The 21,373-nt window shown below is 43.4% G+C and overlaps 1 protein-coding gene across 8 annotated transcripts in view; it reads right to left on the bottom strand.

Moving 5' to 3' along the window:
• Positions 1 to 14,447: 14,447 nt before the first annotated feature.
• The window catches only part of DISC1 (DISC1 scaffold protein), a 151,418-nt gene continuing 144,492 nt past the window's right edge, over positions 14,448 to 21,373 (bottom strand). For all 8 annotated transcript variants that reach the window (XM_083496832.1, XM_083496831.1, XM_083496826.1 and 5 more), the window contains one exon: positions 14,448 to 21,182. In XM_083496832.1, the coding sequence (XP_083352958.1) occupies positions 21,033 to 21,182 (150 nt within the window). In that variant the 3' untranslated portion in view covers positions 14,448 to 21,032. The remainder of the gene's footprint in view (positions 21,183 to 21,373) is intronic.

The raw sequence follows: 21,373 nt of genomic DNA, 5'->3' as shown, positions 1-21,373 counted from the left end.
AAATCAAATACTCTATTAAAGGCTTCTTTTCCCTCTGCCTGGCCCAGCTGGCAATAGCCCCACTCCCAGACATTCCGGGATCAAATCAGAAGCCAGGATGCCTGTCGTAATTCTGGGACTGTCCCTGGGAAACTGGGTCATTTGGAGGGTATGCTGTATGTGTCAATTCAAAGGTAAATCCCACTGAGTTCAGTAATGCTTACTCCCAGGAAAGTGGGTTGAAGCTGAAGTGCCTGGAATTTTTTAGAATCAAGAACGTAACAGTGTTTCTCTCTGACATGTAATGTTAAAAAAGCACTGTTTGTCCAAAAGAGTAGAACTATTACAAACTTGCACACAACGATAAATGAAACACATGGACTATTGTGTGTGTGTGTTGTGTTTCTAATGCTTGACCTCAGCAGTGACGTTTTTGATCCTGATTCATTTTTCTACATTAAAAAAGCAGGATTTGCCTCAATACATTTGAAAGGAGGTTGTGGATTTGGTCACAGACAGAATTTGGTATGTTTGTTTATATTACATTCAGGTATTTCAAACCAAGTCATTGTAAAGGGTCCTTAAGTGTAAGTTGGTTTTTTAAAACATGTTTATCCACCCTAAATGTCTTCTGACATTTTCAGATGTGTTCCATTCTGAAACTTTATTTGGCTACTTCTTTCTTGTCATTTGTGTGGAAGATCTTTCAGTTTCAAACGCATACATTTTAATGGGCAAACTCTGGGTCCTTGTTTTCCTGTGCTGCCTTTGGCATCCCACCATGGATCCAGTGACAAAGGAGAATTAACTGAGAAGTCCAAACAAAGGCGAGATGACATATTGGTGTACATACAGTGCTTTCAAAGGTGGAATTTTAAAAGATTTAAAGCCTTGCTTGACTTCCCCCTACCTTGTGTCAGTTTGGGACTGATTTGTATTTGTAGTTTATTTTTTCTTGTTTACGTGAGATTGATTCGAGCCATTCACTTTGTAGTTGAAAGGGACTTCACAGGCTGACATCTGCTCTGAAGTTTGGACTTAAAAGCTATTTTTATAGTAGCTTAACATCATGGTGTGCTCCAATGGATTATCTGCCTCCAACTGTGGGCTAACATTTCTAGCAGGCATGTAGTGACGAAAGGTTTACAGGGAGTCCATCTTAATCCAACTTTTTGTGGTTTTCTCATAAGCAAAAGCACACACACAGGAAGAAAAAAGGAACCCCAACCACCAAATACTGTCAATTTCTAAAGCCTTTGTGACTTAGTTATACATGCTGTTTTTCTAAAACAAAGAACACTTGGCATTGAATGTGCTTTGCTTATTAAAAGAGAAGGCTGGTTTAAATATAAGCAATTCAGCTAATAATTGCTTTGAAAATGGAACTTCCTGTAAATTATGTTGCACACTTTTAAAAAATTTATTTTTAGTCACTTCATACCCACTTTGATAATTAGAGGCAGGCCCCTACATCTTGTCTGTGTTTTCACAGCACACTAAACCACAATATAGTGTGATGTGAACAAGTAGGAACAAGCTGCAGCAAGTCCTCCCACCCAGCTGGAAGGAAGAGTTTGGAAACTCTTGCTCCCACTCTTGTCTGACCGCAACTTTCCAGGCTGTCCAGTGCTAGAACTGTGGTTAATTTTAACAATGCTTAGTTTGACAAGCCAGTTTCAGTAACCATGGTCTGAAGTTGACATGCTAGGAACTAAACATAGATAACGTGAAGCAGATTTTCTTACTCCTTACAACACAATAAACTGGGGCTAAGCAAGAGTGGAAGCTTCCAAAGTCTTCCCAATCATGTCAGAAGAGCATTGTAAAGCCTGCTATCTTAGCTTGTGGCTGGTACTCAGGAAAAACTCATGTCAAATGCAGGAAAAAGCTTGTTTGGTTATGTATTAGCAAGTCCTAACAATGATTCTCTTCATGGGTGTGCGTTAGGAATGATTCCTGAAAGAATACACATGTGAAATGTTATACTATAGTCGTGTCTTGCTTGTGAAAGCTCATGCTGCCCTACATTTTGTTAGTCTTCAAGGTGCCACAGGAATCCTTTGCGTTGCAAAAGGAAATCCATGTGGATTTTTTGAAATACCTACCAGTAATCAATAGTCCTGAATCCATACAGCAGCAGAGGCCTCCAAGGATCTCATATGGGTTTGAATGTCAACATTCTACAAAGCTGCAAAAGCAGCTTTTCATACACCTGCCCTAAAAGGAAAATGTCAAATAACACCTCTGATTTATGAAGTATTGTGTGAGTTGTTGTTTTTAAGTGGAGATTCAAGCTGGATTCCGGCAACTAAAAATAGAATCCGTGTGCTGGCTGATTTGTCGTGCTGTGACTGGTGAGCTAAATAATCCCACTGTACAACAGACACCCGGAGAGTGTGTGTAGACCTACAGCCAGAATGTGGCATTGAGGTTTCTGAACTTCTGGAACTTCCAGATATAAGGGTGACTCCTTAGGGCAAAATTGAGATTCCATGGCCTTCATAACAATTATCAGTCTCCCCCAGTTAATAACTGGCCCCAATGCAGTAACTGGAGAAGGGCTGCAACACAGTGATAGAGCGTCCATTGGGCAGAGGGTACCAGCTTCAATTCCTGGCATCTCCAGGTAAGGCTGGGAGAAACTCCTGCCTGAAACTGTGGAGAACTGCTGCCAGTCAGTGTAGGTAATGATGAGATACATGGACTGTTGCTCTGACTCAGTATAAGGCAGCTTCTTATGCAACACACCATGAATCACTTTCTGCCAATATTGCATACCTACACAGATGTATTTGGGAGCATGAGGGCATGAGAATGACCTCTTGCAAGGAGGGCTGATTTCCATCCCACTTGAAGTCTGTCAGGGAAATCTGAATGTACTTCTGGTCAGTTATCAGTTTTGGAGAAGACAGACTTTCAGCTTCAGATATGTGGCCATCTGGATCCTGCTTTTTAAAATACATAATTTTCATATTTATCCCCAGTTAGTTGCAACTCCCATCTCACATTTTTACTATATTGCATTCCTTCTGAAATCAGCGAGAGCCTGATATACTCAAAGCTTTTGGAAAAATAATCTGTTTTACCAATTGGGGTCCCTGACCTTAGGCTTGAAACTGATGCCTGGTGCTTTCAGCTGCTGGTCTTAGAAGGACTGTAATGCTACAAAAAGCAGCAGAAAACATTACAGTGCCAGTTCTGCTATCAAATGGAAAGGAAAGAAAACTTCCTTTCTATTCTCTGGGATAAAAGATGAAATTGGCCTTTGCTTAGCTTTTAACCATTTGGTCATGCTGCTATTCTGGCACTTGATGTGGAAAAGACCATCTGTTGGAAGGAGCTGCAAAACACTTTGCCTCTGTCAGAGTGACTTGGAGTGCTGTTGTTGCAGCATTGTTTATACTTGAACAAAGAAAGGTCTCTAGCACTGACAATTTTAGCTTCTGCAATCAGAAGCCTGGGAAAGGATGAGGCCATCAGCTGTTGTTGTTTTTTCTCTGTTGTTTTCAGGAGATTGAGGACCAAACCAGGAGTAATGTTGAGCACTCTGGGCTCCTTTGGGAGAAATGATGGTGTAGATATTTAGTGGCCGTTTTTTTAAATGGAAGTAGCAGCCACAGGAGAGGCAGAGCAGCTTCAAAACTACAGGAAATGGGGAGATAGAATTCAACCATTCCCCCCTCCCTCCACCATGGTCCCCACATTACTTGCCTCTCAGAAAGTGCTGTTTGCATTTCAACAAAAGCTCCTGTTGGCACCAATGAATGCTTCCTGATGCAAATAGCAGCTCTGGGGAGAGGAGTTATCCTGCTCAACCTGCCACACAGGCAGAGAGAGACAGAGTGGGGGAGAAAGATGAAACACTCCCTCCTCACCTGCAGTCCCAGTGTTGTTCTTTCTCCTTTAGAGCTGCTACTTACATTTGGCTCCAAGGATTAGGGTTCACCTATGTAACATTTATGGGATGCAGGTGGCGCTGTGGGTTAAATCACAGAGCCTAGGACTTGCTGATCAGAAGGTTGGCGGTTCAAAGCCCCACAACGGGGTGAGGTCCTGTTGCTCGGTCCCTGCTCCTGCCAACCTAGCAGTTCAAAAGCACGTCAAAGTGTAAGTAGATAAATAGGTACTGCTCCAGCGGGAAGGTAAACGGCGTTTCCGTGCACTGCTCTGGTTCACCAGAATCTGTACGCCGGCTCCCTCGGCCAATAAAGTGAGATGAGCGCCACAACCCCAGAGTCGGTCACGACTGGATCTAATGTTCAGGGGTCCCTTTACCTTTACATTATGTAACATTTACCAAGTTGAGCATCAGGAGATAATGAACCATCCAACACAAACTCAATGGCACACACCCTTGAGCATTGCCTCAAATGCAATGAGTTATTTATTTATTTATTTGTATTTCACAACATTTAGATACCACTTGATTGTAATAAAACCTCAAAGCAGTTTGCAAAGGGAAGCAGTGACTTTGTCACAGAAAACACAAGCTGAGTGGGCTCACAACTGCATAGCTGTTGTAAAGCATCTGCCTGCTAAGGACGGGTGGGCCACCTGCATCTGGAATGAGACTCTACGTGGGTCCCCTCTGCCATTGTGCAAGGCAGCGATTCCATTCCCCATGGGCCTGGTGGGCCTGGAGGCAGAAGGCCATTCATAATACAAATGGGCTGCTTCCTGTTACTTACTGAAGATAAGAGAAACTGATGTGAGTGTGTCATTCACACAGTATAGAATATAGCTGTTCTTTGGACCCGCAACCACTGGAATTTGTCTTAAACAGCCATTTGATGTATATGGGTACACATTTTCAATGAAATTTATGTATTTATGTATCCTGACATGAATAAGCATAGAATAAGTTCTGTGTAACAGGCATATGGATATATGGGTGGATTGCATGCATGCCCTAAAATGCATAATACCTGGAGGAAGGGGGGTCTATCCTAGGGGCAGCAGAGACATTTGTCATGTCCACTTTTCGCAGTGCACTGATCCAGTGCAACATTCCTGAACTTCCTTAAAGTCTGAAACTTCCCCAGATTTTCCAGTGCAGTCTCAATTCCCAAATCTGTGAGCTCAAAAGCATTTCACTTTAAAGATGACAGGGTGGGAGGGGCTAAATGGCTTATAAAATGGGTCAGTTCCAGAGACTGAGTTTGGCTATATCCACACTTGGCCACTCCTATCTATGCCTTGTAAGAAACATGTAAAATAGGCACAGGCAGGAGAGATTGAGAGTGGTCCAGTACATATCCAGACGACTGCTCCCTATGCACTTGCTTTCATCTGCTCTGAATATTCTCCGTTACCCTTTCCCAGCTGTCTCCCTATGGGAACTAAGGGAAAGCAATGCGCTGACCTTCAAATTCACACCATCAATGAGCTAGAATCAGCTGAGCCTAAATCCTCTCAGATAAAAAGCATCAAATTTTGTTCTCAGCAAAGCCCCCGGTGATATATTCTGTGCAAAGATCAGAATAATGGGATTAGAAGCGTGATCATACTACTGTGTGGAGCTAATGTGCAGAGATTTCAGGGAACCATAAAGATGTATAATTACATTTATACGGATTAGTATAATCCATGAACTTGTGACCCCCCTGGGACCAGGTCTAACAGGGGAAGGAAACACAGAGCTTCTCCTCCTCTGTTTTTTCTGAGGCATCTAAGGGTTATTTGGAGTCCTGTGACGAACACTGAAGTATGGCTCCTCAGTTAACTGCTGTGCTTCTCTTCTATAATCAAGCAATTAGTTTCTTTCCTTTGGGGAATATCATTGTAAGTCCTATTCAAACATTTTTCTGATCGCTCCACACATGAGTGAAACTTGAGAGTCTTACTTCAATGGAAAAGATGCTACTGGGACCCCATTTATGGATATCAGAAAGTAGCCGTCCTCTGCTTGTGGTTATTCCTCAGGAGCACCCTGATCTCAGCCCACTTCACTGGTTTTACACCCTGAGGCAACATCTGTGACATTACCTTGACTGGCATAATGTGACAGTTATCTTTTAACAAATAGGCACGAGTAGGCAGAAGCCAGATCTCAGAAATGGTGCTTTGAAATGTTAATTTAAAAACAACACCACAACTTTCATCTTTATCTTCTAGACTTGCTAGTATTGCTGAAGTGAAGCTAAACTGCATCCATGCTGGGGAATCAGTGGCCCTCCAGATATTGTTTGACTCCAGCTTCCATCAGCCATGACCATTGTCCTTGCTGGTCAAGGCTGATGGATGTTGGAGTCCAACAACATAGGGAGGCCACAGGTTCCCAGTTGCTACTCTAGCTATTTCCCCCTCAATAATCAGCACAAGACTGCCTCTTCACAAACCCCTAACATTTCCTAAAAATGGCCAAAGGGTTTCATTCCTTCCCCAGCCTGAGATGTGCAGGAGGTGTATAACCTCTCCTCTCAGAGAGATACAATTTTGCATAGTGGTTTATCTATCAATCCCTCTTCAGAACTCTGGAAATTGTTGCTCTGTGAGGCCAATAGGGGTCTCCTAACAACTCTCAATGATCAAAAGGTAAAATTTGCTTAAATAAATAAATGATTCCATCCCGTTCCAAAGCATGAAGAACAAGCTACAGAGAAGTGGGCGGCTGTGGCTGTGAATGTGCTATTATACATTTGGTGCTTTTGATGTTATTTTACAGAGCTACTTTGTTACATATTCTGGATTTCATACCTGCCCTCTAAAATCTATGATTGACACTATAGTTTTAATCTGATTTACTGTGTCTGGTGAAGTAGACTCTGTTCCACAAAGGTTTATGCTATAATAAAAATGTAAGGGGGCGCAATAACTTTGGATTTTCTGCTATAATCTAACAGAGTGGTTCACAAACTTTCCTTCTCACAGACCACTTGAAAATCACTTCGGGTCTTAATGATGGAAACTTAAGATCTTAATAATAGGGAAAACCTATCAATGGCTCTGTACTTCCTCCAGAATCAGAGACACTATGCCTCTGAATTACAGTGGTGCCTCGCAAGACGAAAAGAATTCGTTCCGCGAGTCTTATCGTCTTGCGATGTTTTTCGTCTTGCGAAGCACGGTCCGTTGCAACTGCGCCTCTTCAAGCGGCTTTTAAAAAAAGCGCAAGACGTTTTAGTCTTGCGAAGCAAGCCCATAGGGAAATTTGTCTAGCGAAGCAACGCAAAACCGGAAAACCCTTTCGTCTAGTGAGTTTTTCGTCTTGCGAGGCATTCGTCTTGCGGGGCACCACTGTACTTGTTGCTAGGGAACAGCAGTGGGAGAAGGCTATTGGCCTCCTATCCTGCTTGTGGGCTTTCTAGAGACATCTGATTGGCCACTGAGGGAAACAGAATCCTGGACTAGATACTAGGCTTTGGGGTCCAATCCAGCAGGGCTCTTCTTTCATTCTGAACTTAAAATGTTTACGACCCTCCCCTCCCTCCAGCTTCCTTATAGGAAAACATTGATTTTTTAAGAACCCTCTTATTAATTTAAAACATGTTTAAGTGAAATAGTTATGTCCTCAATTACTTGTTCCTTCCTTCCAAATTGTTACAGACAAGTTGGTAAAAAAAAAAATGTTCCAAACACACACCCTTTCTTATTGGGTTCTCCTGTTTTGTGTGAGAAACCCTGTTGGTGAGATTGTTGCTTATGTAGAAGGTGTCTCAGTTATTGACTCCACTGAGGAAAGAGTCAGTACCAGTGAGATCTCTGAGAGTGTTCTGCTCTTCCATGCAAAATAGTGGACAAGGCAACAAAGGGCAACAGAAGGCAGCTGGCAGATGGGAGATACAGCAGGGAGTCAACCGCGGGCAATCAGCAAGTGGTCAAGAGAAAAGGGAGGGGGAGCCACCTGCCAAGCGACTAATGGATACAAGTTGTACCTGGCGGAATGCTGCACACTTATTGGATCTGAGTCATGGAAGGTACCTGCTTAGCACTTATGAAATCAAACGTACTGTCTAAAGTGGACAGAAAAAGAAATGCACACAAATATTATTTGCAGGTTGGAGATTTCAGATTCTATATCTCTGTGTTACCACCATGTGATCTCGTAGTAGCATGCTGTTTAATTTATTAATTTATTTGTAAAACTTATATGCTGCTTAACATTTTTTGGCAAAGATCCCTAAGCAGTTTGCAGGAACGTGTGTGTGTGTGTGTGTGTTGGCACTCAAAAACTAAGCATCACCTCAGTAGTGGCCTGACCATGGCAAGGGGAAAATATGATCCACCCCACCCCTGCAGATGATGTGAACTTGAACTTTCTTCTATACATGGATTAGGTGGAGGCAGCTCCCGTGATGCCCCTGTGAATGGTGTTGCTGTTGGCATCCATCTGTCTTGAGAGACAATGGAGAGCACCTCTGGGGGTGAAGTCAAATGGCTGTGTTAGCAGCACTGAAGTAACCTCCCTGGGGCGCAAGCCTGGACAGTGTGTATGGAGGTCCTGGGCTGCCCTCCCAGCCTCGCTGATGTGGTCCAAAGCAAATCATACTTTTGGCACCAGCTTGGCTGTAGGAGTTTCCAGAAGGATGCATACAAGGCACCATCCAACCTCCACTCTAGATTTATGTCAGGTTTACTCCTTAGCCTTTTCTTCTCCTGAGCAGAGGTTTAGGATCAGAGTTTTCCTTCTCCTAGATGGGCTACCTTCCCCATCTGCCCCTCACTTCCCTCTACAGCATGTGCAGAAACCGCCTTCTAGACTGTTGGACCCACTATTGGTCTTTTCCGCCCAATCTGCCAGAGCCTGTCTTTGCATGTGGGGGAAGTCCCTAACTCACTGAGGGTTTGAGACCCATCAGCTACCCTCACCTGGTTTAGCCAACCACTTTCCCGGTGTGTGACCACTGTTGCATGCTGACAGCTTCCAGGAGCCACAGGTGAGAGCTGTGTGAAGGGTGAGGACCAAAGGTGGATAAACTACCCCAGAATAGTGTGATGTCCCCCCCACCAGAGGCACTACCCCTGTCCTAACACCCCATACCCCACAATAGTGTAGCACTCGGCATGAACTTGGAGGAACATGACAAGCTGCAGAGTCCATGTTTATTATTTCAGACAGGAGCCTTTCCCAGTCGTACTTGAAGAGACCAGTAAGCGAACCTGGGAGCTTCTTCATGCCTATAGCAGAATCTGAATACAAGTCAGTATTGTTATTTTTGTGTAAGCTACTTAGAGATTTTTGTGACTAAGCAGTATACAAATTCCATTAGTTAATTGACTGATGGATTAAATATCCTTTTCTGTCACCCTGTGTGGCATTCTTGGGGCTTTTCGTTCACTACATTTCATGCTGTTTTCTTTTTTTAAGAGTAGGTCATCACTCCATTTTTCCCACACAGAAAAACCATGGTGCTTTATGTTTCAGGACACCTGCCTTGGACTATTTTTATGCTTTTAAACTGTGTGTTTATTTGAAAAGAGGCCACTGAACTCAGTGGGACTTGCTCTCGAATACAAGTGTGCAGCGTTGTCGTCTCCTTGGCCGGGGGCCACTCTCTCAGTCTGTTCCACAGTATTTTGTAGCCAGAGAGAGATGTCTTCCGGGAAGCCATAAATCTCAGGCATTAGAGTCAGTGAGTGTGCTTCCCAAGCAGAGCTGCTCTGGTAGCTTAAAACACAGTGTGAACGCTCCCATTTCATGTGTGCCACCCACTGTCAATAAACAGTGGCCGAAGGAAGCAAGCCGCTCAGCAAATGTTCTTGCCATTTCCCTAATGGAAGAGGTTGCTGTGTGGGCTGGCCCTGAAGCAGGCGACTTTGTTCCTTATTTGTTAACCAGCAGTTGGACATATGGCTGAAGGAAGCGGTCCTGCAACTAGGGTGTGTGTGTGTGTGTGTTTAGTAAGACTGTGTATTGCAGGAATAAAAATATTAATGATAATATTGGCACTGTGAAAACACTGCTGCTTCCAAGTCTCAAGGGAGCTTTCAACTCCAGCCAAGGTTAAAAGATGTTCCATGTTTCAGTGAATGTTCCATATTTCTTCAAAGCATAAGGCTGGTTGAGATCATTGGCTGTCCCGTACTCAGGGTTCTGCACATTTTGGCTGACCCTGGAAGTCAGCCAAAAAGCTATGCTAACAGCCTTTATTTCCATGCTTTACTTTGATGCATATATGCATATATGCATTTTAAACCTCTACTGGGTACTCGCCAAAGAGTACTTGCTCCAAACTTGGATCTTGGCATCTAGGAATTCTCCTTTTATACCTACCGTATTTTTCGCTCTATAAGACGCACCAGACCATAAGACACACCTAGTTTTTGGAGGAGGAAAACAAGAAAAAATAATACTCTGAATCTCAGAAGCCAGAACAGCAAGAGGGATTGCTGTGCAGCGAAAGCAGCAATCCCTCTTGCTGTTCTGGCTTCTGGGATAGCTGAGCAGCCTGCATTCGCTCCATAAGACGCGCACACATTTCCCCTTACTTTTTGGGAGGGAAAAAGTGAGTCTTATAGAGCAAAAAATATGGTATATTGTTTCCTTGCAACCAGCATACATAGCCTGAGACAAAGGAGGAAGCTGAAAATTAGTGCAAGTAAGGAAACATCAGATATTGGCAGAGGTATGCCTAGGTGGTGGCTTAAACATTATCCAGTTGGTATCCCCTGCCACAGATGGCTTTTGTTGTACACTTGCAGAAACCAGTTCCCCCACCATGCTCAACCCTGGAGAAAGGGGGGGGTGAATGAGGGGGGATTACCAAACTGCCTTCACACTGTTCTACAAATGTTACTTTAACTCATCCTGTATTAGCAATGGCGGGGTCTAGGTGAGCATTAGTGTCTCACCTCAATATATCTTCTACAGCTTGTTCAAACCCCTGGCTGCCTTGTGCATTAAAACTGCTATCAGAGCAAGGGCTAATTAGAAGTAGTGATTAATCCATCATCCAGCAGGCAATATCAGTCTTCCATTTCTTCCACTACATAAATTCAATTTTATATTTAATGGGGTTATTAAACACTGACATCCGAGCAGAGCCAATCAATATTGCAGTGAAGCTCATGAGAAACAGTCCCAGGCAGCAGCAGCAGCAGCAGCTTCTGTTCCTTGGTCATGCAATCTTTCCACGGATTGGCAAAATTGCAACAGTGCTCCTCCCTACTCCCTGTTTTTTTAGGCTTTGCCCTGGGAACACCAGAGATAAATTCCCAAGTAGTGCAATAGATTCAGCACAACTATGAGTCAAACTAGACAATACCTTAGCGCCATATCCGTGCCCTTAAGTCCATATATAAATTGCACTATGCCACTGTTTCAAAAAAGGATCCCAACCTTATGCTGGCCAGCATGATGGGAAGTCATTAATGTTTCTCAGCATTCCGTCATGGTCTTTGAGCAAATGTTTGCTTATTTGTTTTTCTTCCCTGCAAGTCCCAGCATGGCTCCCTCACCGTAACTCGCTATTAAATTTTCGCTTTGCCCTTTCATGCCTTGCTTCCTTTCCCTCCTTGTGTTTGTAGCAGTATCTTGCCTAAGTAGCATGTGCTTTCTAGAACGGATCAAATCCAGTCCCACACGAGTTGCTTCTTATCACTTGTACCCCACAGCATGTTGAATAAACAGAAGGCACACTCAGAAGAGCACCCATATCCTTAATTGTGTGTTATGTGTACCAAGACATGGGATGTTTAGGCATTTATAGCAGATTTCTAAAAGAAATGGTTTGGGACTGACTAGCTTGCAAATGGGGGGAAGCATACTTCTAATCCTTTATCTTTTATTCCATATATATCTCCCCTCTTCCTTGACAGTTTAGGGGTTTTGAAATCCCCATCACTCTGCATACATTTTCAGAGCTTCTTTCATCAAATGCTAATCTCCGAGACTAAAAATCTTCAGGTCCCACTCTCACTTTTAATAGGATAGTAAACTAAGAGGATACGCAGGGATTATTCTAATCTTACCCGGTAGCTCCCTCCAAGAACTGTCGTTATGCCTTAGGTAGCCATTCTATAGTGGCCTTTTCCATCCTCTCCAGAAAAAGGCATTCTTATCTTGATTTAACAAGCTATTATAGGGAAGCAAAGTACTGAATTGCCAAGTCCCAGCAAAACGGGATTAGCTAATTGATTGAGAATAAAAAATATTAGGATGGATCACAAGCATCCTCAGGCAGGTTTATCCTCTCTACCCAAAGCAAACAATTTATTCAGAGTGTTTATAATATGTTTGATAGGATCCCTTCCCTCAAAGGCTGTTTTGCTTTTCTTTGGAAACTGGCAGTTAAAGTGATTAAGAATTTATAAAGCGAATGTTTTTGCAATCCCAGCTCTCATACCCTTGAAGACCTGTAGGACTGAGGTGGCAGGCTGAGGAAGGCAGGTTAAGGAGAAGGCAGGCTGGATTTCTCTTCAGCTTCTAGTGGATACCCGGAGTCTGTTTTTCAGGTCAGAGATCTTGCCTGCACTGGAGTTTACGGTGTGTTTGCAACACCTTAATTTACGTAATTCATTACCCCCAAACAACATCAGTCTTGATATTCCAAGCAGCTCTGCTTAGGGCTGTAGACCATTTGTTTCAGTGGGGGGGGGGAGTGTATCCAGGGCTGACCCACCCATGAGGCAAGTTGAGGCAACCGCCTCAGGCAGCAGGGGCTGCAGGGGCAGCAGATCTGACCTCCAAGGAACACTCATTGGAGGCAAGAACTGCTGCCACCTTGGCGCTCCCATACCGCTTCCACAGTGACCTCTTGGCGAATAGGAAGCACTGCTGGTCTCCTCCCACCCCTAGGGAGGAAATGGTGGGGGCTTCCCTCTGAAGTCTCCTGGGCTTTGCACCCACCCAGCATGATTCAGAGTGAGCTCCTTTTCCCCTGCGAAGGCCTTTGATTAACAGTTCAACCATTGGATAAGGTTCCCTCCCTTGTTCCTGATGTTGATCTGGTGGATTTGGCAGTATTTAATGAAATAAACCCATGAGAAGGCAAGGACAAACGCAAAAGGGAACATGAACTGGTATGAATGGAAAAGACTGAAGTTGCGCCTCACAAATTCAGATCCATGCAAATGTGGACTCTGGTGTAATTGGAATGCATTAAAAGTGGACTAATGGGCTACATCATGCTCAAATGTGGACAAACCACCACAAGAGGAACAGATTTATTATGACATACACCTTCCTAGACTACAGTCAATTTCACCAGATGCATGTTCTGCTGGTAGGGCCTTGTATCCATACGAGTATAAATGGTTCAGAGAAATGACTGTGAAATGCAAAAGGTAGTCTGTGATAATTCCATGAAAAAACCGAAGTACATTTTTTGCTTTTCACATCCATTTCACCCCACGGTTTACAATTATTTTTTGTATACCTAATTAATCTGTAGCAGCCCAAAGACACACAACCTGTAACACCTGGCAGGTGATACTCAGCTAACATAACTGGCATTAGCCAGTTGCTATCTTCTTACTGTTAATTATTTATCTGAAGAGAACTATTTTTACTTTTTTCTGTTTACTGTGTATTGTCTTTTTATATTACCTTAGTTGGGTAAACTGCCCTGAGGTGTTTTCAGTGAAGGGTGCTGTAGAAAGGAATTGCTCAAAGAGTTATTGGCTCAACTCACCTCCTAGGGCCAGACAAGACATTCTACATGTTGTTGTACTTAAAAATATAAATAGCAGCTGTGAGGGAGGAGGGGAGCTGAGCAGCAGCAGCAAGGAGTGATCCTCCCCAGAAGCTGCCATTTGCCACCCTTGGTGTCCCGCTGCAAATAGCAACTGAGGGTGGAATATTTTTGCTGGGACCACAGAAGGGAAGGAGAAGATTAAATCCCTCTCCCTGTGGTTTCATTGCTGCTCCCTCCCCTTTGCCTATTTACATATTTTTAAATGTGCACATTAATTGCATCCATTAGGCCAATAGAAATAGTTCCACAGGGCATACTTTTCCTAAATAACAAACATCTGATGTAAGGCAAGCAATGCTTTGAAATGGGAGGAGGGTGTACCTCTTCATTCCTCTACCAGGGGTGGGCTGACTTCAGGCTTGTCAGATCTGATTTGCTGTTTTTGCCAGAACCCTAAGATACACCAGCCAGAACCAGCTGCTGAAGACATGCACTCAGAATTGAACAACGGGTTGCCTCTGAGCACAGCCTAGGAATTTGTTTTCAGTATAACTCCTTCCACACAAAAGGACCTCTTAGATTTCTTCATTTCAGCAACCTAATTCAGGTGGGAAAGGTCATTTTGTTGTTGCTATTGATAAACAATTGGAAATCAGAAGAGCCTTTGCTGATGTGTTGCAAACCATGACCCACCTTTTGCATGTCCTTGATCTAAACCAGCACCTATCTTTCCCTGAAAATACTTGCTGATTGGTTTTTCACATCATAATACATAATTATGGAAAGGATTATATCACTTAAAACAGCAGTTTTATATCACTTAAAACAGCAGTTTTACCTTTAGCAAAGTATAGAGTGTACAGGGTACTGTATAAGAAAAACAACGGAAAGTGATTTTTGTTGGAAAATAGTTTTATTATAAGAGAACTTCTGCTTTAGCTGTTAATGCCTTGTGGTAAAGAGGAAGGCAAAAGGAATGGTAAAGAGATGTCAACTGCATAAATTATTAACTTGGGAAAAGATAGCATTAAATAGGAATAATGCATCGACTGATATTAGCTTTACCTTCTATAAATCAGACTAGTGATTTAATACATTTCACATGGAAATAATACATAGGAATGCAACTATCCCTGCCCCGCCCCCATGAGTTTATCCTAGCCATCTGCCTGATCACCAGCTCTTAGCATCCCTGAGTTCAGGATGCTTACAATATGAGAGGAGCTGCTTGGAAAGAATTCCTTGCACTGTTCTTAGAGGCAGATACATTTTTTCAAAAGCTGCTTCAGTGGCCATCCATATGGCATCGTCCTGTGGTCTCTCTGTGGAGAGTGAGCTTGTAGGGACTCCAGCAGAATGTGGCCATTGGTAACCAGAGGGTAGGGCTCGAACCAATGGATTCAAGTTACAAGAAAGGAGATTCCAACTAAACATCAGAAAGAACTTTCTGATGCTAAAAGGTGTTCGGCAGTGGAACAGACTGCCTTGGGAGGTGGTGGACTCTCCTTCATGGGAGGTTTTTAAGCAGAGGTTGGGTGTCATGGATGCTTCAGTTGAGGTCCAGTCCAAGTTCAGTTGAGGTCTAGTCCAACTGCAGGAGGTTGGACTAGATGTCCCTCAGGGTCCCTTCCAACTCTACAATTCTATTATTCTCTCTAATCGTAGCTGTAGAGGCCTGGCCCTGTACTCTCATTACACACTCATATTGTGTATGTTTTGCCTCCATGACTAACAGCAGCACCAGAGGAACAATTTGGACTAAGGCTGTGGCTCCTGTGGCTATGTTTCACTACCTTGAAGGCCAAGTACCAGGAGATCCATTCATGCGCCTCCTGCATCACGTTTAGTTTGGTACTTGGCCTTCAAGGTAGTAAGCTGACATTCACTCACTCTTGACCCCCAAAAGAGCCCTGATGGATCAGACTGAAGGCTCTCTATTCTAGCAAGACATGAGCACACTACTATTCTTCCACCTGTGATCCCCAGCCACTGATATTCAGGGGCATGCCATTTCTGATACTGAAGATAGTAAACAGCCATCATTGAAGGCCTTTTCCTCCATTAATTTTGTCTCGTCCTCTTTAAAGCCATCCAAGTTGGTGGCCATCACATCTTGTGATAGCAAATTCCAAAGTTCGGCTCTATGCTGTGTGAAGAAATGCTTCGCTTTGTCTGTCCTGAATCTTTCACCATTCAGCTTCACACACAGAGAGAGAGAGAGAGATAGAGAGCTTTTCTGTGGATTGGACTTTACCCAATGCACAGGCAGAAAAAGAAAGATTAGGATTGCAATCCTATCGAAAGTAAATTCTGTTGAACTCAGAATAACTCTCTTCTGAGTATGTGTGTGTAGGAACTGGTTGTATCCTAGTTTGGCTTTGGGTTGTAATCATAAATAATGATTATTATTTATGTAAGATACTCCTAGCATGCTGCAATCTACCTTTGTCAATGTGGCTCAGTGTTACAACATATTAAAGCCAGATTTAGTCCACACCAATGGGGAAAGTGGAATATAAAGTGGAAAGGTTGTCTGTCAGTGTGCTAACAGTGCTCTGAGGATAAGGATGCTGAATGCCTGGGCCACTGCATCCTAGTTTAAGCAGAATTTACTCAGCAGATGTTCATCACAGCACTGCCTGCACTTTAGGGTGGTGGTGTTGAATGTTACCAAAGACATCTTACTAATAGAGACTTCATTTTCTTGTGGGTTGCTGCACCGACTTCAGTCCATACAGGATCAGTTGGGTCAGAACCAGCTGGTTTTGTATCTGGATGCCTCATGCTCAGAATATATTGTGGAGCAATAAATTGAGGTTAAATCTGCTGTAATCATAGCTAAGGTTGCAATCCTAAACCAACTTACCTAGGAGTAAACCCTGTTGAATTCAATGGGACCTACTTCTGAGTAGAAAAGGATAGGATTGTGCTGTAAGTCTGGATCCAACCCAATGGAAGCAGGATAAGGGAACTGAAATGTGGAGAGTAATGAAAGAGAAAGGGAAGAAAGCAGCAGCATAAAGAGGCTTTAGAAGGAACACTTGCTGGAAGCTTAGGAGTGAGAAGTAAAGAGGATAGACGGCTAGAGACAGAGCCCATACGAGGCTCCAAGCCAAGATTTTCGGCCGTAACATATATTTGGCAGAGATAAAAGCCAGTCACGTTTGCCTTACAGGGCTTTAATTCCACCCAGAGGAACAGATGACTACATAAACCACTTGAGCTTTACCCTTATGATTTGACATCCCTGGGTAGAAAAGTAACTCTCCGACAACACAGCTTCCTGGCATCAATTCCCAATCGATGCTTTTGAGGTAGAAAATTCAGTGCCAGATTTAAGCTACAGATAAAGAGAGGTGACAGCAACAAACCTTTGTCACCTCTGTGACTTGCAGCACAGCAGTTAATGCTGCAGGAACATGTGTCTCATATTTGTGAAGCTAGTAAAAGACTGTGTCATAAATATAAGTGATCCCCCCACAATGAATAAAATAAAATAATACAATGCAAAGGAGTAGCGATTTAAAATAAATTATACATTACCACTATAAATAATGTGTTTCAGCTAATGATTTAAAGACTGGCTGAGCAGATTTTAAAACTCTTTCAATTTTTGGAAGTTTTCCACATGCATTAAAATCCAGAGATTAATTGTGATCTCATTAGGCGTGACATATACATGTAGGAATGTTTCCAACTAACAGTCCATTTTTCAAACTACACCACCACTGAAAGCACATCTAAAAGATCTGATTGTGGAAAAGAATTCCAAGGCTCAGGAGGATGTTCCACCTAGCACTGGTTTTATACAATCTCCATTCAGTGGAAATAGGCTCCACTTCTGGGTGGGGCCGGGTTGCGGTCAGGCCAACTAGCCTCCCACCTCAGCGTGGGGGCGGGACAGTGTCCTGCATCCCGCTGGGGGAGACCCTGGACACGTCAGGTTGCCAGGTGGTCAATCAGGTTGCTTTGGGGCGTGGCCAAAGCCAATTTAAGCCGTGGTGCAACTCAGAGGTTTCCCTTTCAGCCTTGCGCCCCGGATCTCCCGCCCTCCCACCCTTTTTTCAGGTTGCATCATTGGCCTTGCTATGGACTTTGGTCACCGTTGAGGGACCTGGTAGGAATTTTCCCACTTGGCAAATTGGCACCAGCACTTGGTTTTTGCCTACCTCATAGCAATTGTCACAACTTTGTAAGGTTAGGCGGTTAGGCATTGGAATAGTGAAGGGGGGGGGAGGTGCGGCCATCACCTGCCCCTCCGTGCTCAAGGGTATTCCATTAAAGGAATCCGGGGGTGTGGATCTCGTCTGAAGCCCGGGGAGGGGCTAGGGCCATGCCACGACCCCATTGGGAACCCAGGGGTGCTCAAGTTGATCCCCATCGGCGGGGCTCCCCCTACTGGTGGTTTACCCTTACCAGACTTCCTGGAAGGCAGGCAGAAGTCAGATATAGTCTGTTGATGCCAATGCCTAAGCCAATACCGCTCACATTCTGTAACCAATAAAGTTGTGGTCTAAATTTTGCCCATTAACATTAACCTAAATTCTGTGTCCTTGTGTCTTTATTCTCCTGGGTGGCTTGGGGGCCTTGACACGCAACTGAGCTTGCCTGGGATTCCTGCACAAGCTTCTTTGAATCTGGTGGATTGCTGCCAGAGTTTAAATTTACCATCGTAAACCTTGCCTTTCCATGTAGTTTGGCTCCCCCTCCCTAAATTCCAGAGCTCCACCCCACAAGCACTTCAATCTGATGTTCCAGGGCTGTGCCTGGATTGTATAGGTTGATCTAAGAGGGGCTTGTGAGTGAACTATCCTGCCTTACAGCAGAGTTTAAAATATATAATTATTTTAAAATATAAAGCCCAATTTTCTGTCCTCTAGGGCACAATAGAGCAATGCATATAAGCATGATGGCCAAATATCTCTAAGATGTTCATTTAAGAAATAATTTAGAATCTAGGAGCTGAAACTAGCATTGTGATGATTTTTGGTGCTCTTCAAGTTGCCTTGAGTGGGATGGTTGTGTGGATAGATCCTTAAAAAAAACCCACCTCACCTTTCATGCTTTTCCACTTTTTTCACACCTATGTGCACCCATTGCTTACCTGAACTGTTGCGCGCTCTCTCTCTCTCTCTAATTTGGACGGATCTTTAACATATGACCACAGCCAATCAGAGATCACATAGTGCAGCCAAGCAAATGAGACTATGTTATGACATAGATGAAGACAAACAACGTCCTTCCATTATGGGGAGAAGCTGCCCACCCAACTTGCCCAGGCAAATGAGTTGACCTAATGAAATCATTCACACACACCAAAGGAACATGCTGCAAGTCAATATTGTTGCAGTAGCATTGATACCCAAAGTAAATTGCCATTTGTAGATTTCAGCTCTCTGGAAGTCACATAGGAGAGAAAGTGCTCCCTGAAATATCCCGAACTCTGTCTATATAGGAGGAAGGAAAAAACAGAAGCTTGATCTTTGCCAGCAACAGACAACTGCTGGAGTTTTGTGGTGTTGGTGTAATATGGTTCCCTGAGGCTGGAACCAGAGAAGCCATGCTGCCACATACTGATATCTTATCTACATGCTGACACTGAAATTTCAGAACTGTCTTTGCAGGTGCCACCCTGTAGAGTGATTGACAATGACACAGGAGATGACCAAGGTTTGCCAGCCCTTGGCAAATACTTCCTTACCCTTCAAGAAAGGGAATCTGTCTTTAAAGAGCTAGACAGCATTTTGGACACTTCCTGCTCATTGTTCCTATGGTTCTGTTTTTAATACCACTTTGATCCCACTTTCCTTTTATCCTGAAATAAACGAGAGTTTGCAGATAAGTACATTCTGAGTTGATATATATGGTTAGAAATACACCCAGTTCAACATACAATTTGCAGAAAGCTTCAGAAGAATTTTTTTTTAAGTCTTTATATAAAAACAGTGAAGCATCTATCTAGATTTTAATTACACTAAGCACCATCAGTTTGCTTTTTTTTTTTAAAAAAGAAACCATTGGTTATTGCTTTAAATAATTTTCCTCTTTAGAATTAACAAGAATTTCTTCTCACTTTGTAACACTAAATGAATATAGTTGGAAAAGCTATTATGACATCCTTTGATTTCAATTATCACTATTATATGAAATGCCAATGGGTATATGCAGCCCTCATTTTATTTAGCAAAATTTTGCTATTAGTTTAAACTCCAACTTAGTGCCCCCCCCAAATGTAATTTGGGAGAAGGGGGGTGTTTTACAAATTGCATGGAACAAAGTATACCAGTTCTTCAGGGCTGTTCCAGATAATGCTGTAAGGGCCACGTTATACATTTAAAGCACTATTATGCCACTTTTGAGAGTCAAAATATTCCTGGGAACTGTAGTTTGCTAAGGGTGCAGAGAGTTGTTAGGAGACCCTTGTTCTCCCCACAGAGCTACAATTCCAGGAGCTCCCTGGAAGGATAAAAATGTGGTAGAATATCACTTGAAATGCATGGTGTGGATGTGGCTCTTGTGTGGTAGAAACATTAATCTCCTGCTACATAGCAAATCCATTCATGTGCAATCGCATTTGCACTGCATCCCAGCAGCTGCAGTGTTGTATTGCTTGGGAAATGTAGTGACACCCATCACTCTCCTTTAAACTACTATGGTCATAAGTGGTCCCTGGTTGAGTGGTTGTGCAAGTGTCCCAGACACCAAACTGGATGCGTGTGTGGCAAAAGCCATCCCTCTTTGTGTACATTGTTTTGAGGAGTTTAGGGTATCTGACATTCTTCATTTGCTGGATTTGGTATTCCTGCTTTCACATACTGGAATGCACCCCCCCCATGCAACCCTGTCCCTAAACTGGGGGCAGGGCAGGAACCTGCAGTCCTCCAGATGTTGTCGAACCTTAATCATGCCATCCGGGATCACTGGCCATGCTGCCTAGGGCTGATGGGAATCAGAGTCCAACTACGACTAGCAATAGCTTCCCCACCTCTGAACAAAAAGGCCATCACTGAACAGTAACATATTGTATCACTGGCAACGCAATTAAGGCTAGCCACTGCTCTTTAAAACAGGCACTTGTGACTTCTGAATGCACAGATCTCCACATTACATTGTCAGGCATGGGCAAAACTAGAAAGGAGTGCACAAGCAGATTGCTACAGCTTTGCTGCATAAGTCTCACCCTTGGTGCATCTGTTCAGACACATCAGTTTGGAACTGTCACATCAAAGAGTGCATGGGACACAAGGCTTCAAAAACTGTTTCCAGATCTGACCCAGTGAACATGCAAGTTACAATACTTGTTAGGCAAGTCTTTCAGGGTCTCCCCCTCCCCATATCCAATAATTGATTTAGTTGTTATTAGTTACGCAGAGATGGGAAGAATCCTTGAGGCCTCCTAAGACAGTATTCAGCTCTTGAAAGCAACCCATTTGAATGAAGCACTCTCCCCCTGCCCGCCCCGCCGAGTCTTCCTGCTCATTATTCCTCTAAGCCTTCCTTTCCCGGACACCAGCTGCCACCAAGGAAGTCGACAGCAGCATCTTCCTCTGCCTTCTTAGCTGGCTGGAGCTGCACCAACATGGCCTGGAGAGTTTCCTTCACCATCTGGATCTCTCTCTGTAGAGACTGTATATGCTTTATTAAGGAATAAATTGAAAGGTAATTGGCAGCTCCTTTCCTCTCTCTGAGTTATTTAATAAGTTGTTGTTGTGCTGTGCACAACAGATGGGCATTGCTAGCTAATTGCAGCGTCAAGTTCATCCAAATTGCTTGGATTAAATATTAATACATATTTCACACTTGCTTATGCCCCCTCCTCA

This window comes from Podarcis liolepis, assembly GCF_965112155.1.
Source record: "Podarcis liolepis genome assembly, chromosome: 3".
NCBI lineage: Eukaryota > Metazoa > Chordata > Lepidosauria > Squamata > Lacertidae > Podarcis > Podarcis liolepis.
Note: the sequence above shows the minus strand (reverse complement) of the source record. Positions and strands in the feature narration are given on the sequence as shown.